Genomic DNA, 14,849 nt, shown 5'->3' with positions numbered 1-14,849 from the left:
CTTTACGGGCCAACTCTCACTTCTGTACATGACTACTGGAAAAACCATAGCTTTTACTATATGGACCTGTATCGGCAAAGTGATGTCACTGCTTTTTGAAATGCTAACTTTGTCATAGCTTTTCTTTCAAGGAGCAAGCATCTTTTAATTTCATGGCTGCAGTCAACACCTGCAGTGATTTTGGAGCCTTAGAAAATAAAATTTGCCACTGCTTCCAATCTTTCCCAATCTTCCAATCTTTCTGTTTGCCATAAAATGATGAGACCGGATGCCATGATCTTATTTTTTTGAAAGTTGAGTTTTAAGGAAGCTTTTTCATTCTCTTCTTTCACCCTCATCAAGAAGCTCTTTGGTTTCTCTTCACTTTCTGCCATTAGAGTGGCAACAATGGATGTGACTGGCCAAATCAGCTTGTTTTGATCTCACTCACTTCAAATCAATTAACACTTGATTTCCTAATGTCTTTCTATCTATATCTCTTTATTGTATTTGCCATGTCATATTAATTGGGTAGAAGAACTAGGTAGAAAAGACTACACCAGAAATGCAAGGAATCACTATCACCACCTTCATCATCTTCATCAGAATAGCTAATATTTATTGAGACCTGGTCAAACAGGAGATGGAAGTGGTCAAACAGGATATGGAAAGAGTGAACATTGACATTCCAGGAATCAGCAAAATAAAATGGAGTGGAATGGGTGAATTTAACTCAGATGACCATTATGTCTACTACTGTGGGCAAGAGTCCCTGAGGAGAAATGGAGTAGCCACCATAGTCAACAAAAGAGTCCGAAATGCAGTACCTGGATGCAATCTCAAAAATGACAGAATGATCTCTGTTCATTTCGAAGGCAAATCATTCAATATCATGGTAATCCAAGTCTATGCCCCGACCAGTAATGCTGAAGGAGCTGAAGTTAAACGGTTCTATGAAGACCTACAAGACCTTCTAGAATAAACACCCCCAAAAGATGTCCTTTTCGTTATAGGGGACTGGAATGCAAAAGTAGGAAGTCAAGAAACATCTGGAGTAACAGGCAAATTTGGCCTCGGAGCACAGAATGAAGCAGGGGAAAGGCTAACAGAATTCTGCCAAGAGAACACACTGGTCATTGCAAACACCCTCTTCCAACAACACAAGAGAAGACTCTACACATGGACATCCCCAGATGGTCAACACCGAAATCAGATTGATTATATTCTTTGCAGCCAAAGACGGAGAAGCTCTATACAGTCAGCAAAAAGACCAGGAGCTGACTGTGGCTTGGATCATGAACCCCTTATTGCCAAATTCAGACTTAAACTGAAGAAAGTGGGGAAAACCACTAGACCATCCAGGTATGATCTAAATCAAATCCCTTATGACTATACAATGGAAGTGAGAAATAGATTTAAGGGACCAGATCTGATAGACAGAGTGCCTGGTGAACTATGGACGGAGGTTCATTACATTGTACAGGAGACAGGAATCAAGACTATCGCCAAGAAAAAGAAATGCAAAAAAGCAAAATGGCTGTCTGAGGAGGCCTTACAAATAGCTGTGAACAAAAGAGAAGTGAAAAGCAAAGGAGAAAAGGAAAGATATACCCATTTGAATGCAGAGTTCCAAAGAATAGCAAGGAGAGATAAGAAAGCCTTCCTCAGCAAGCAATGCAAAGAAATAAAGGAAAACAATAGAAGAGAAAGACTAGAGATCTCTTCAAGAAAATTAGAGATACCAAGGGAACATTTAATGCAAAGATGGGTTCAATAAAGGACAGAAATGGTATGGACTTAACAGAAGCAGAAGATATTAAGAAGAGGTAGCAAGAATACACAGAGGAACTGTACAAAAAAGATCTACATGACCCAGATAATCATGATGGTGTGATCACTCACACTCACCTAGCGCCAGACATCCTGGAATGTGAAGTCAAGTAGGCCTTAGGAAGCATCACTATGAACAAGTCTAGTGGAGGTTATGGAATTCCAGTTGAGCTATTTCAAATCCTGAAAGATGATGCTGTGAAAGTGCTGCACTCGATATGCCAGCAAATTTGGAAAACTCAGCAGTGGCCACAGGACTGGAAAAGGTCAGTTTTCATTCCAATCCCAAAGAAAGGCAATGCCAAAGAATGCTCAAGATCAGATCAGATCAGATCAGATCAGTCGCTCAGTCATGTCCGACTCTTTGCGACCCCATAAATCGCAGCAGGCCAGGCCTCCCTGTCCATCACCAACTCCCAGAGTTCACTCAGACTCACGTCCATCGAGTCAGTGATGCCATCCAGCCATCTCATCCTCTGTCCTTTCCTTCTCCTCCTGCCCCCAGTCCCTCCCAGCATCAGAGTCTTTTTCAATGAGTCAACTCTTCGCATGAGGTGGCCAAAGTACGGAGTTTCAGCTTTAGCATCATTCCTTCCAAAGAAATCCCAGGGCTGATCTTCTTCAGAATGGACTGGTTGGATCTCCTTGCAGTCCAAGGACTCTCAAGAGTCTTCTCCAACACCACAGTTCAAAAGCATCAATTCTTCGGCACTCAGCCTTCTTCACAGTCCAACTCTCACATCCATACATGACCACTGGAAAAACCATAGCCTTGACTAGACGGACCTTTGTTGGCAAAGTAATGTCTCTGCTTTTGAATATGCTATCTAGGTTGGTCATAACTTTCCTTCCAAGGAGTAAGTGTCTTTTAATTCCATGGCTGCAGTCACCATCTGTGGTGATTTTGGAGCCCAGAAAAATAAAGTCTGACACTGTTTCCACTGTTTCCCCATCTACTTCCCATGAAGTGGTGGGACCGGATGCCATGATCTTCATTTTCTGAATGTTAAGCTTTATGCCAACTTTTTCACTCTCCATTTCACTTTCATCAAGAGGCTTTTGAGTTCCTCAAACTACCACACAATTACACTCATCTCACACACTTAGTAAAGCTCAAAATTCTCCAAGCCAGGCTTCAGCAATACGTGAACCATGAACTTCCAGATGTTCAAGCTGGTTTTAGAAAAGGCAGAGGAACCAGAGATCAAATTGTCAACATCTGCTGGATCATCGAAAAAGCAAGAAAGTTCCAGAAAAACATTTATTTCTGCTTTATTGACTATGCCAAAGCCTTTGACTATGTGGATCACAATAAACTGTGAAAAATTCTGAAGGAGATGGGAATACCAGACCACCTAACCTGCCTCTTGAGAAACCTGTATGCAGGTCAAGAAGCAATAGTTAGAACTGGACGTGGAACAACAGACTGGTTCCAAATAGGAAAATGATTATGTCAAGGCTGTATATTGTCACCCTGCTTATCTAACTTATATGCAAAGTACATGAGAAATGCTGGGCTGGAGGAAGCACAAGTTGGAATCAAGATTGCCGGGAGAAATATCAATAACCTCAGATATGCTGATGACACCACCCTTATGGCAGAAAGTGAAAAACTAAAGACCCTCTTGATGAAAGTGAAAGAAGAAAGTGAAAAAGTTGGCTTAAAGCTCAACATTCAGAAAACGAAGATCATGACATCTGGTCCCATCACTTCATGGCAAATAGATGGGGAAACAGTGGAAACAGTGGCTGACTTTATTTTTGGGGGCTCCAAAATTACTGCGGGTGGTGATTGCAGCCATGAAATTAAAAGACACTTACTCCTTGGAAGGAAAGTTATGACCAACCTAGACAGCATATGAAAAAGCAGAGACATTACTTTGTCAACAAATGTCCGTCTAGTCAAGGCCATGGTTTTTCCAGTAGTCATGTATGGATGTGGGAGTTGTACTATAAAGAAAGCTGAGCACTGAAGAACTGATGCTTATCCAGAGACCAGCCAAGGACGGATCAAAGAGTTTTGAGGAGTCTACAGGGTAGAAATTCACTGAATCCAGAGCCAAAAATGAGTTAGGTGGTAGAAAAAGTAGGGAAGGGAAAAAAGATAATATCATGATATAAATCTAAGATGCACATTCTGGGGAAGACTGGGAATCCCAGTCTTGACATAATTTTCATGAAAAAAAAAAAAAGAACTGATGCTTTTGAACTGTTGTGTTGGAGAAGACTCTCGAGAGTCCCTTGGACTGCAAGGAGATCCAATCAGTCCATCCTAAAGGAGATCAGTCCTGGGTGTTCATTGGAAGGACTGATGTTGAAGCTGAAACTCCAGTACTTTGGCCACCGGATGAGAAGAGCTGACTCATTAGAAAAGACCCTGATTCTGGGAAAGATTGAAGGCAGGAGGAGAAGGGGACAACAGAGGATGAGATGGTTGGATGGCATCACCGACTCAATGGACATCGGTTTGGGTGGACTCCAGCAGTTGGTGATGGATAGGGAGGCCTGGCGTGCTATGGTTCATGGGGTTCAGAGAGTCGGACACGACTGAGTGACTGAATTGAGCTGATTGAGACCTGATGATGTACCAGATGTTAACTCCCGTACTATACATTTATTATCCACTTAATTATTAAAACAACTCTAATACACAGGTATTATTATGCTCAATGACACAGCAGAGAATTCAGTTTAAGTCACTTGCTCGAAATTATATATGCTGTAAATTACAGAGAAAGAACTCAAACACAGGAGGCAGATAACCACACTCTATTTAAAAAAAAAAAAACGAGCCATAAAAGTGACTCACAACAGAACCAGTATGAGTGCTTTTAAGGGGACTTCTGCTGTTAAAGAAAAGAGTTATTATTCCACCAGAAAAATATTCACTTATCAGGGCTGGAAGGAACCATATCTTATTTATGTTTTCTATGGTTTATGGTTGTCTCCCCAGCACTCAGACTATAACTTACTCATTAAATACTTGCTGAATGAATGCCTAGTGACTATTAGTGGCCCTGAGACCCACAGGAGAGTCGAAAGTCTCTAAGTGAATCCTATCTTTAACCCTGGAATGGAGATACTAGATTACCCTACAGCATCATGAATTTCACTTTCCACTAGTAACCTTCTCAATAATTTAAAAACTTCTCCTCATCAGCACAATAACTTTTCTTTGAACTCAGTGCCCAAATTCGGAGTCTTGCCCCTAAGTTATTCTCATCTGTCATTTGCCATTCTTAGACACATGGCACAAACAAGTTGTCTATGTGCCTTTCTTTCTTAACTTCTTTAGTGCCTACAGTCTAGCTGATACTCCTCCTCCCTATGCAAGCACAGGGGACTTTAGCAAGCCTCAATTCCTTACACTCTCAGCAAATTAAAACAAAAACTCTCATCAAATCTGGAAACTACTCTAGAAACTCTTCAACATGAGAAGTCAAGATACTTAATTTTCCTTAAGGTTCAGTAGCTAATAGCTGTTTTTACAGAACCAAAGTATTATTTACATCCTTAAAATATTATATACTAACACCCAAAATCGGAGAAGGCAATGGCACCCCACTCCAGCACTCTTGCCTGGAAAATCCCATGGATGGAGGAGCCTGGTGGGCCGCAGTCCATGGGGTTGCTAACAGTCAGACACGACTGAGCGACTTCACTTTGACTTTTCACTTTCATGCATTGGAGAAGGAAATGGCAACCCACTCCAGTGTTCTTGCCTGGAGAATCCCAGGGACGGGCAGCCTCGTGGTCTGCCGTCTATGGGGTCACACAGAGTCCGACACGACTGAAGCGACTTAGCAGCAACACCCAAAATAGCATAGAATATAGTTCCTGACAAATGGCTAATTCTAACCAACTCTCATTTACTTTGTTGTTGTTTTTCAGTCACTCAGTCGTGGCCGACTATTTACAATCCCATGGACGGCAGCATGCCAGGCTTCCCTGTCCTTCACCATCTCCCAGACCTTGCTCAAACTCATCCACTGAGTTAATAATGCCATTCAACCATCTCATCCTCTGTCACCTCCTTCTCCTCTTGCCCTCAATCTTTCCCAGCATCCTGGTCTTTTCCAATAAGTTGGCTCTTCACATCAGGTGGCCAAGGTACTAGAGCTTCAGCATCAGTCTTTCCAATGAATATTCAGGGTTCATTTCCTTTAGGATTGACTAGTTTGATCTCCTTGCTGTCCAAGGAACTCTTAAGAGTCTTCTCCAGCACCATAATTCAAAAGCATCAATTCTTTAACATTCATTTACTTTAGTGGCAGATAATAGGTTAGGTAGTAGAATTCTTCTGGGTTATATGTATGGCAAATTATTCTTATACTTACAGTCTTAGTCTTATATTAAAGGGGAAAACATACATTTCAAAGATATTAAATCATTTTAAAGGCATGTCATTAATTAATAATGGTAATAACTAACATTTTCCCCATCATGCACCAGACACTATTCTAGGAGCTGGACCTGTTAACTTATTTTACCCTGTTATTCTCAATTCACAGATCAAGAAACTGAGACTTTTAAGTTGAAACTCTCCCAAAGACTTATGACTAGGAAGGGCAGAGCTAAGGCCACTATGACTGCCACGTATGCCTATTACACACGCTAGAGAGTGTAATATTGAGGATCTGCCTCAATCCCCTCGCTCCTTACATATGTGATCCTGTGTAATGTAAATGTGAGCATGTCACATCACAGCTCAAAACCCTCCAACTTTCCTGTCATATTCAGGTTTTTACTCTAAGTCTCTAGTTTGCCCTACAATGCTTTCCTTCTGCCTATCTCTCCCATTTCATCTCACCTCACTGCCCTCCTTGCTTGCAGGGCAAGCTGAAGGAAGCCACACTGGACTCCTCAAACACGTCAGCATCTTCCCACCTCAGGTCCTTTGCACTTGCCATTCCCTGGGTGTTACGTATTTGATAGCCTGGTCTTTCGTGTTCTGTACCTGAGTCTTACACGTTCTATACCAAGGCTGTCATACATCTTATTTCCCCTCTCCTGTCATTCTCTGCTCAAAAGTCACATCCTGAGAGAGGTCCTCCCTAGCTATGCTACCTAAAATAGAAACACTAACCCTTTTTAATCTCTTATCTACTGTATTAGTTATATATTAAATAAGTAAATGGATGGATGATTTTATATTTTTCCAACAGCACTTTACGGTCATAATTTTCCCTGTTTACAAATGAAAAATCCCTCAAAAAGCTCAATTAGAACCAAACAGCAGGTAAGTCACTAAGCTAAGCCTTGAATTTATTATACCGGTCTAGATCTGACACTCACAACCTAGTCGGAGCCTTACATGGCTTCTCAATTGTTCTCATTACCTATGCTAATTTTAAACAATATCCTCTGAACCCTAAAAAAAAGATGGTGGTGGTGGTTTAGTCACTAAGTCGTGTCCAACTCTTGTGATTCCATGGACTGTAGCCTGCCAGGCTCCTCTGTTCATGGTATTCTCCAGGCAAGAATACTGGAGTGGGTTGCCATTTCCCTCTCCAACATAAAGATATTGGTTGGTTATTTGGCATTTTGTGGAAAACCAGATGTGGGGGGAAAGAATAAGTAACTTTTCTGAACACTAAGGCAGCACCAGAGTCCAACAACTGTGCTGAGTCTCTGAGGCTATTAGCTTCTAGAGACCACATCAACATCGTCTCTCCTATCCAGGACAAGAATAGCCTTTCATGTGAGAGAGATTATGAGCACAGGCTCTGGGGCAAGTTGCCAAGGTTCAAACCCCAACTCTTCCACTTACTAGCTGTATGATTTGGATGAGTTCCTTAACTCTTCCATGTCTCTGTTTCCTCATCTGTAAAACGGGGATAATTATAGAAGAATTGTCATAAAAATTAAATGAATTTATCCCTTGTACAGCAAGGATGAGATGGTTGGATGGCATCACTGACTCAATGGACATGAGTTTGAGCAAAGTCTGAGGAATGGGAAGGACAGGGAAGCCTGGCATGCTGCAGTCCACGGGGTCCCAAAGAGTCGGACACAACTTAGCAACTGAATAAAAACATATATGTACAGTGCTCAGAAAAGTAGTATGATCACAAAGGTTAGCAATTATGAATAGTCTCAAATTTTAAGACCTTAATAAAACAATATACAACCACATCTTGAATGAACTAATAAATCCTAATCCAAGGATTAAGAACCACCCACTGGCAGGCTACAGTCCATGGAATCACAAGAGTTGGACACGACTTAGTGACTAAACCACCACTGGATTGGGAGTTAATCTTTAACTGGATGGATTTAATTTAAAAGTTTACATGAAACTAAAATTCAAAAGAATTGAACCAAGAAAGGAAATTTAATTCCCAGAGTTACTACTCCCTCTTATCTTTTGATCTTGAACCTGTAAATAATCAACAAAGCACTCTAGCCCATCTGAAGAGCCAGAAAATAGTAGGAAAAAAAAAAACCAACAGACTCAAATCTCTCTGATATTCATAAATTATGTCTACCTTTTTAATTGTACCTTGAAACAAAATCAGAAGCCAGAATGGTCCATAGAAGTTTGTCTTGAAATCCCCTATGCAAAGATGTCTGAAGAATACTGCAGACAAGCTTCTGTGTGGTCTAGATGTGGTAAAGGTATACCAAAATCATAGCAACAGACACTGGGGGCCTTCTCAAACAATTACAATAACTTCTCAAACAATTGCAACAAATTTACTCTATTTTTCAGCCCTGAGAGCTTATGGACTGCTTCAGGGGATCAAGGAATGTGTCTATCTTGTTCACCAGTGCTCCCCTAGGCCTGAACAAAAGCTGGCACATAGCAGGCACTCAATAAACATTTACTGAAAAAAAAAAAAACGAACTACTAGACAAAGTGACATTACTTTCAGCAAAGATGATGACAAAAAGATGAGAAGCTTCTCTATATTTGTAAGCATGACATTAACACTGTGGATTATTTATGAACTATTGGAGGTTACTTGTGTTATTTTGGGTAGCATCAATTTTATATCTAAGAAGAATATATACATATGCATATGTATCTTCTAATGGTAAAGTGTCAAGAATAGCACCCAAAATATTCAACAACAAATAACATTTTAATACACTATGTATATAAATTAACATTTAAACCAACAACTGAAAATGGATTTTCTTTTGGTCACTATATGAAAACCGCTGTCATATGTAATTTAAATTGAAATTCATATCAGATTCAAATCATTCTGATGATTTCCAGTTACCTTTTGATTTTTAGAAATTGTTGGTGCAATCTTCTACATGCTGCAGCTATCCTTAGCTAAACAATGCCCCAATCTAAGCTGCAATTAGATGTAAGAAACTACATCAAAATTCTTGTCACAACAAATTCTTTTTTTTGTAATATTTATTATTTACTTATTTGGCTGCCCCAGGTGGCATGTGGGATCCACTTCCCTGACCAGAGATCAAACCCTGCACTAGGAACTCAGAATCCCAGCAACTGGACAGATAGGGAAGTTCACAAGAAATTCTTAGTAACAAGTCATGAGCTCCCCAGTTCCCTATGCTTGCTGTAGCCAGGACAGATCAATTAAAAAAAAAAAAAAACTAAGCATGGTGATCGGGTGTGTTCCTGGATGTCAGAGCCTAGATCAAGGTTGGAAAGCACCTGGGCCAAAAGTAATGCTACCAACTCCACTTACCTTACCACCCCAGCCAGTTTTGGGCCACTGTAGAGCAAAGGACACGTGTTGCTTCTCTACAATCATCACTACCAGCATGAATTCCTTCTGCAGCCTTAGTATCCTCAGCACCTCCACTTTCTTAGGCCCTATCACTTGTCTCTACCAAGCAACAGTATTAGGTGAGTTGTGGTCTTACCAAGTAGAGAATTTCTCTTTACTTACATTCTCTTTACTTATATTTTGTATGTTAGTACAAACATATTTGGGTTTCCCAGGTGGTTCAGTGGTAAAGAACCCACCTGCCACTGCAGGAGAGGCAAGAGATGTGGGTTCAATTCCTGGTCTGAGAAGATTCCCTGGAGGAGGGCACAGCAACCCACTCCAGTATTCTTGCCTGGAGAATCTTATGGACAGAAGGGCCTGGAGGGCTACAGTCTATGGATTCGCAAAGACTGAAGTGACTGAACACATGCACAGACATATTTCAGTCTTTAAAAAATAAGTTTGACAACACAACTGTATACCAGCTGAAAATCAGTCCTAAGAATTATCAGTATGAAATTGCAACACTATCTTGAAACATTTTTGACATAAATGAATGAATAAACTGATTATTTGGAAGACAGTTTGGATGATTACCACAAACACGTCCATTAAGAAGACTTTAATTTATAAGTTATTAGGACTACAGTAACAAATTTGTTCAAATTAGAATCTCTCCTCCAAAATCTACCCTCTATCCAAGCTTCATGGGAAATAGATGGGGAAACAGTGGAAACAGTGTCGGACTTTATTTTGGGGGGCTCCAAAATCACTGCAGATGGTGACTGCAGCTATGAAATTAAAAGACGCTTACTCCTTGGAAGAAAAGTTATGACCAACCTAGACAGCATATGAAAAAGCAGAGACATTACTTTGCCAACAAAGGTCCGTCTAGTCAAGGCGATGGTTTTTCCAGTGGTCATGTATGGATGTGAGAGTTGGACTGTGAAGAAAGCTGAGCACCGAAGAACCGATGCTTTTGAACTGTGGTGTTGGAGAAGACTCTTGAGAGTCCTTTGGACTACAAGGAGATCCAACCAGTCCATTCTAAAGGAGATCAGTCCTGGGTGTTCTTTGGAAGGAATGATGCTACAGCTGAAACTCCAGTACTTTGGCCACCTCATGAGAAGAGTTGACTCATTGGAAAAGACCCTGATGCTGGGAGGGATCGGGGGCAGGAGGAGAAAGGGACAACAGAGGACGAGATGGCTGGATGGCATGACTGACATGATGGACTTGAGTCTGAGTGAACTCTGGGAGTTGGTGATGGACAGGGAGGCCTGGCATGCTGCGATTCATGGAGTCACAAAAAGTCGGACACAACGGAGCGACTGAACTGAACTAAGAATCTCTCCTCCAAAATTTACCCTCTATTAGCCAGCAATAATTTGATCCCTTCTGAAGGAGAGCACTGTCATAATTTAAAAATGGGATGTAGATCAGTGAAACTTTCTTGGCTACAGTATGCCAAAGTCGATAGGTTTCAAACTTGGTTCTATGCCCCATTAGAGAGGTAAATATGCTGGGCCCCAAGGACACTGTTATGCCACTCATTCTGGCTTCCCTTGACCCCCTCTCCCACCAGGGCATTGCTCCTGTCACCTGCTACCCCAGGCAGGTGACCTCTCCCACCCAGGAGATCTCACCTAACTTGAGCTCCCTTAACCAGGCCTGGGAGTGCTTTCCTCGATGTATGGACACTACCTGGCTGAGCCCCACCTGGTGCTTTTCAAATGAACTCTTCAGGAAGGAAACAGAGTCCTTATCATTTTAAATGTACTTGGGAAATATCTGAAGAAACTTTCTGGAGGTTCACTCTCATTGCTCTGTCATCACACTGTATATTTCTCTCAGCACGCTATTGAAACTAATACTTTCACGGATCCTCATAAGCCCTGGACAAAGTAGATTGATTTTTCTTTCTCTTTTTACCTGTTTGTTGCCTTGAATCTACCCAGAGAAACTTTTCTATTTGCTCCCTTTGAACAATGCCCCTTTCAAACTTGAAAGTCAACTGTCTGTAGTATTTCAGTTATTTTCGTGTTTTGTTGTACAGCTTCCCTCAATTTGGTCATCTGTTAACAGTTCTCCAACAACTTAAATCCTTCTTATGAAGGATTGCTGTGAATACTCATATCTGCACATTTCCAAAGGTTCCCAGGTGGACAGTTCTCCTCCATGTCAGCATAAGTCCAGTTTTTCAATATTTGAGCTAGATGCAGTTGTTTTTGTTTAACAGGATAGTACACCTTAAGGATGTATTTATCCATTACAGCATTTAATAAGTTGATTTTAATTGCTACTTGTTTGCCTGGAAAATGCTATGGATGGAGGAGCCTGGTAGGCTGCAGTCCATGGGGTCGCTAAGAGTTGGACACGACTGAGCAACTTTGCTTTCACTTTTCACTTCCATGCATTGGAGAAGGAAATGGCAACCCACTCCAGTGTTCTTGCCTGGAGAATCCCAGGGACGGGGGAGCCTGGTGGCTGCCGTCTCTGGGGTCACACAGAGTCGGACACGACTGAAGTGACTTAGCATAGCATAGCATAACCCCCTCTAGACCATAAACTGTGAGATCAGGGACTGTGTCTATTTAGTTCTTCTTTGTCTCCTTAACCTGACACATAGTCAAAATGTCAGTCCCTCAGTCATTTCTAACTCTTTGGGACCCCATGGACTGTAGCCTGCCAGGCTCCTCTCCAGGGATTCTCCAGACAAGAATATTGGAGTGGGTAGCCATTTCCTTTTCCAGGGGATCTTCCCAACTCAGGGGTCAAACTCTTGCTCTCCAGTACTGCAGGCAGATTCTTTACCGTCTGAGCCACCGGGGAAGTGGCTGACACATAGAAAGAGGTATATTAATTATAGGTTGAATCACTTTGGAGAGTAGTTATGAAGCCCCCCACAACAACTGCCAACTTACCTGTGAGATCCAGCGTTCTGTCCACAAAGACCACTGATGCCCGGCCTGTAGCAGTCTTCCTCCTGTTCTTGGCAGGAGCAAAATTGGCCAGATCTGCAGCGATGATCCGACTGAGGGCACCTACAGCAAAGCACTCCTCTCGTACCCCTAAATGCTCACACAGGGAACTGAGCCCTGACACCAGGCACCTAATCTGCAGCAGCAGCTCAGGGGTCAGGGCAGTGGCATCCACCTCAGCCAGGCTTCCCAGCCTCCTCCTGTCAGGTCGGGCACTGTTGAGGATATGCACATCCTGGGGTAACAGTGGGAAAAGGGAAGCAAAAGCTGGAGTCAGGGCAAGGTGGGGAGCTACAGGGGCGAGTAACAATGGTATATGCAGCACCTCAGCTGTGTAGTTCATGTTGCCCATCCACTCACACAGCTTCTCCTCCAGTTGCTCGAACACTGGCTGCTGCCCTTCCAACTCGGCTGCTGCCGCCGCCGGCACATGATTAGCCGTAAGATGCACTGCGTGGTTCACAGCCGTGACCACCACACAGTACTGGAAGTGACTTCGGCAGATGATGTCCCGCAGGGTCTCCACGATCCGGCCTTTCAGCAGGGAGCTCAACACAAACACTGCCTTGGGCTGCTCGACTCCGCCACCAACTGCGGCAGGCTCGAACTCGCGCAGGTAACACGCAGGGCTCCCCACCGCCTCCAGCAGCCTCGAGGACCCGCAGCCCCAGTGCAGGCTCTCGGCGCAGGCGGCGTCCAGGTAGACCACGGCCCGTTTCGCTTTGGCCAGCACCTGCTCCCAGGCTTGCTGGGTAAAAGACAGCACGCCTGGAGTGTTCATTGTTGGGAATTCGCAGACCCGGGGCACCGAGTGCAGGAATTTCTCGCAGAACTCACAGCTTCCGGGAACTGGGCTCCAAGAGATATTGACAGTCAACACAGACACGTGGGGCGGCCTCTGACTTGTCCAGTGTGGCGCAGGGTAATGACGCTCCGGAGCATGATTGGCTAGTGAGGAAATCCGTCGCGGAAGAATTGTTTAGGGCTCAGACGAAATGGGCGGGGCTCCGAGCCTCCAGGAAGCCACGGTGGGTTCGTGGAAGTGGGAAGGAGCTGAAGAAATACCTAAGGAATTTTGTCCTCCTCTCCCTCTCTGCTCAGATTATCCTTCGCTACTCCTTGAGAAATCTGAGGAGTGATAAAATCTAATTTGAAATATGATGTTTTTCACGGATCTGAACACATGTCTTTAAATGTACAGCCACTTTTCCCAAATTAAGAGCGGCCAGTTCAGTTCAGTTCAGTCGCTCAGTCGTGTCCGACTCTGCGACCCCATGAATTGCAGCACGCCAGGCCTCCCTGTCCATCACCAACTCCCGGAGTTCACTCAAACTACTGTGAGGTTTTGTTGTTTATAGATTACTATCCCATACAGTATTGGTCACAAACCTGTAATACACCTACCAGTTTTGCTTTCACTTTCTCTATCTTCCTTCCCTCCTCTCATTGGCACTAAATCTTGACCTGCTTCAAAATTCGAGAATCCAGTCCTTTCTCCTCATCCATCTTTGTTCTCACTGCCTTAATCCACCGTCGTCACTCAACTGGACAATAGCAGTGACCACCCCTCTCCTATCGTTTTCCAGTTTTCCACCTCTTCACCCTTTGATTCACTTTTCTTCCTAGTAAACTAAGTTTGTTCAGCCATTTTTCTGCTTAAAACCTCTCCTAGCCCAACTGCCTACAGATCCAGCCAACGCATTATAATGGCACCAAAAACCTTCACAAATTTTCAATTTCTCTCCAGCCACTCCTAGCTTAGAACATTAAATACCTGCACAATGAAGTCAACAAGATTAAGCCCAGATTGCATCATAGGTTCAGTTTGTTCAATCACTATTTATTAAGCACTTATTGTGATCACTGAGCTAAGCTCCAAAACAGTAGTTAATAAGATATATTACATCATCCATGAAAAATATATACCTCGGCTAAATACTTGCCATATCATGGAGTAAGTTTTAACATACTTGTTTTCCTTAACGTATCTGTTCTACTAGATGGGGCACTAGAAGCTTGGCTTCCCCAGCACTAGAAAATAACAGGTATTAAATAAATGTTAAATAAATGTTTGTTGAATTCATATCAGTATAATAGATAATATACTCAACCAACTTTTTAATGCATGTGTACAATATTCCATACATTGTGTTGGGCACTGAAGATTTAGATAGAAGTGATCCACAGCCTTGCCTTCAAAATAACCTGAAGTAAAAGGACTCACACTGTTTTGGCGAAAGTTTTACTTTCGTTTTAGGTGCAAAGGATTCATTAACAAAAGAAACCACTTATTAAACACAAAATAAACAATTTTTAATTTAAGAGTTAATATTTAACTTAATTTCAATATACAATCATTAAAAGA

The 14,849-nt window shown here is 42.4% G+C and overlaps 1 protein-coding gene across 3 annotated transcripts in view; it reads right to left on the bottom strand.

Annotated features, from left to right (window-relative positions):
* Window positions 1-13,393, bottom strand: part of SCFD2 (sec1 family domain containing 2) — a 396,134-nt gene extending 382,741 nt beyond the window's left edge. For all 3 annotated transcript variants that reach the window (XR_015165415.1, XM_086405773.1, XM_086405774.1), the window contains exon 1: window positions 12,428-13,393. Coding sequence is in view for 2 of the 3 variants with exons in the window: in XM_086405773.1 (XP_086261899.1) it covers window positions 12,428-13,265 (838 nt within the window). In the remaining variant the exon portion in view is untranslated. The remainder of the gene's footprint in view (window positions 1-12,427) is intronic.
* Between the last annotated feature and the right edge of the window lie 1,456 nt (window positions 13,394-14,849).

The sequence above is a fragment of the Bos grunniens genome, chromosome 6 (genome assembly GCF_055505025.1).
Source record: "Bos grunniens cultivar Pamir isolate PY7600 chromosome 6, Bosgru_T2T1.0, whole genome shotgun sequence".
Classification (NCBI taxonomy): domain Eukaryota; kingdom Metazoa; phylum Chordata; class Mammalia; order Artiodactyla; family Bovidae; genus Bos; species Bos grunniens.
This window is presented reverse-complemented; position numbering and strand designations above follow the sequence as displayed.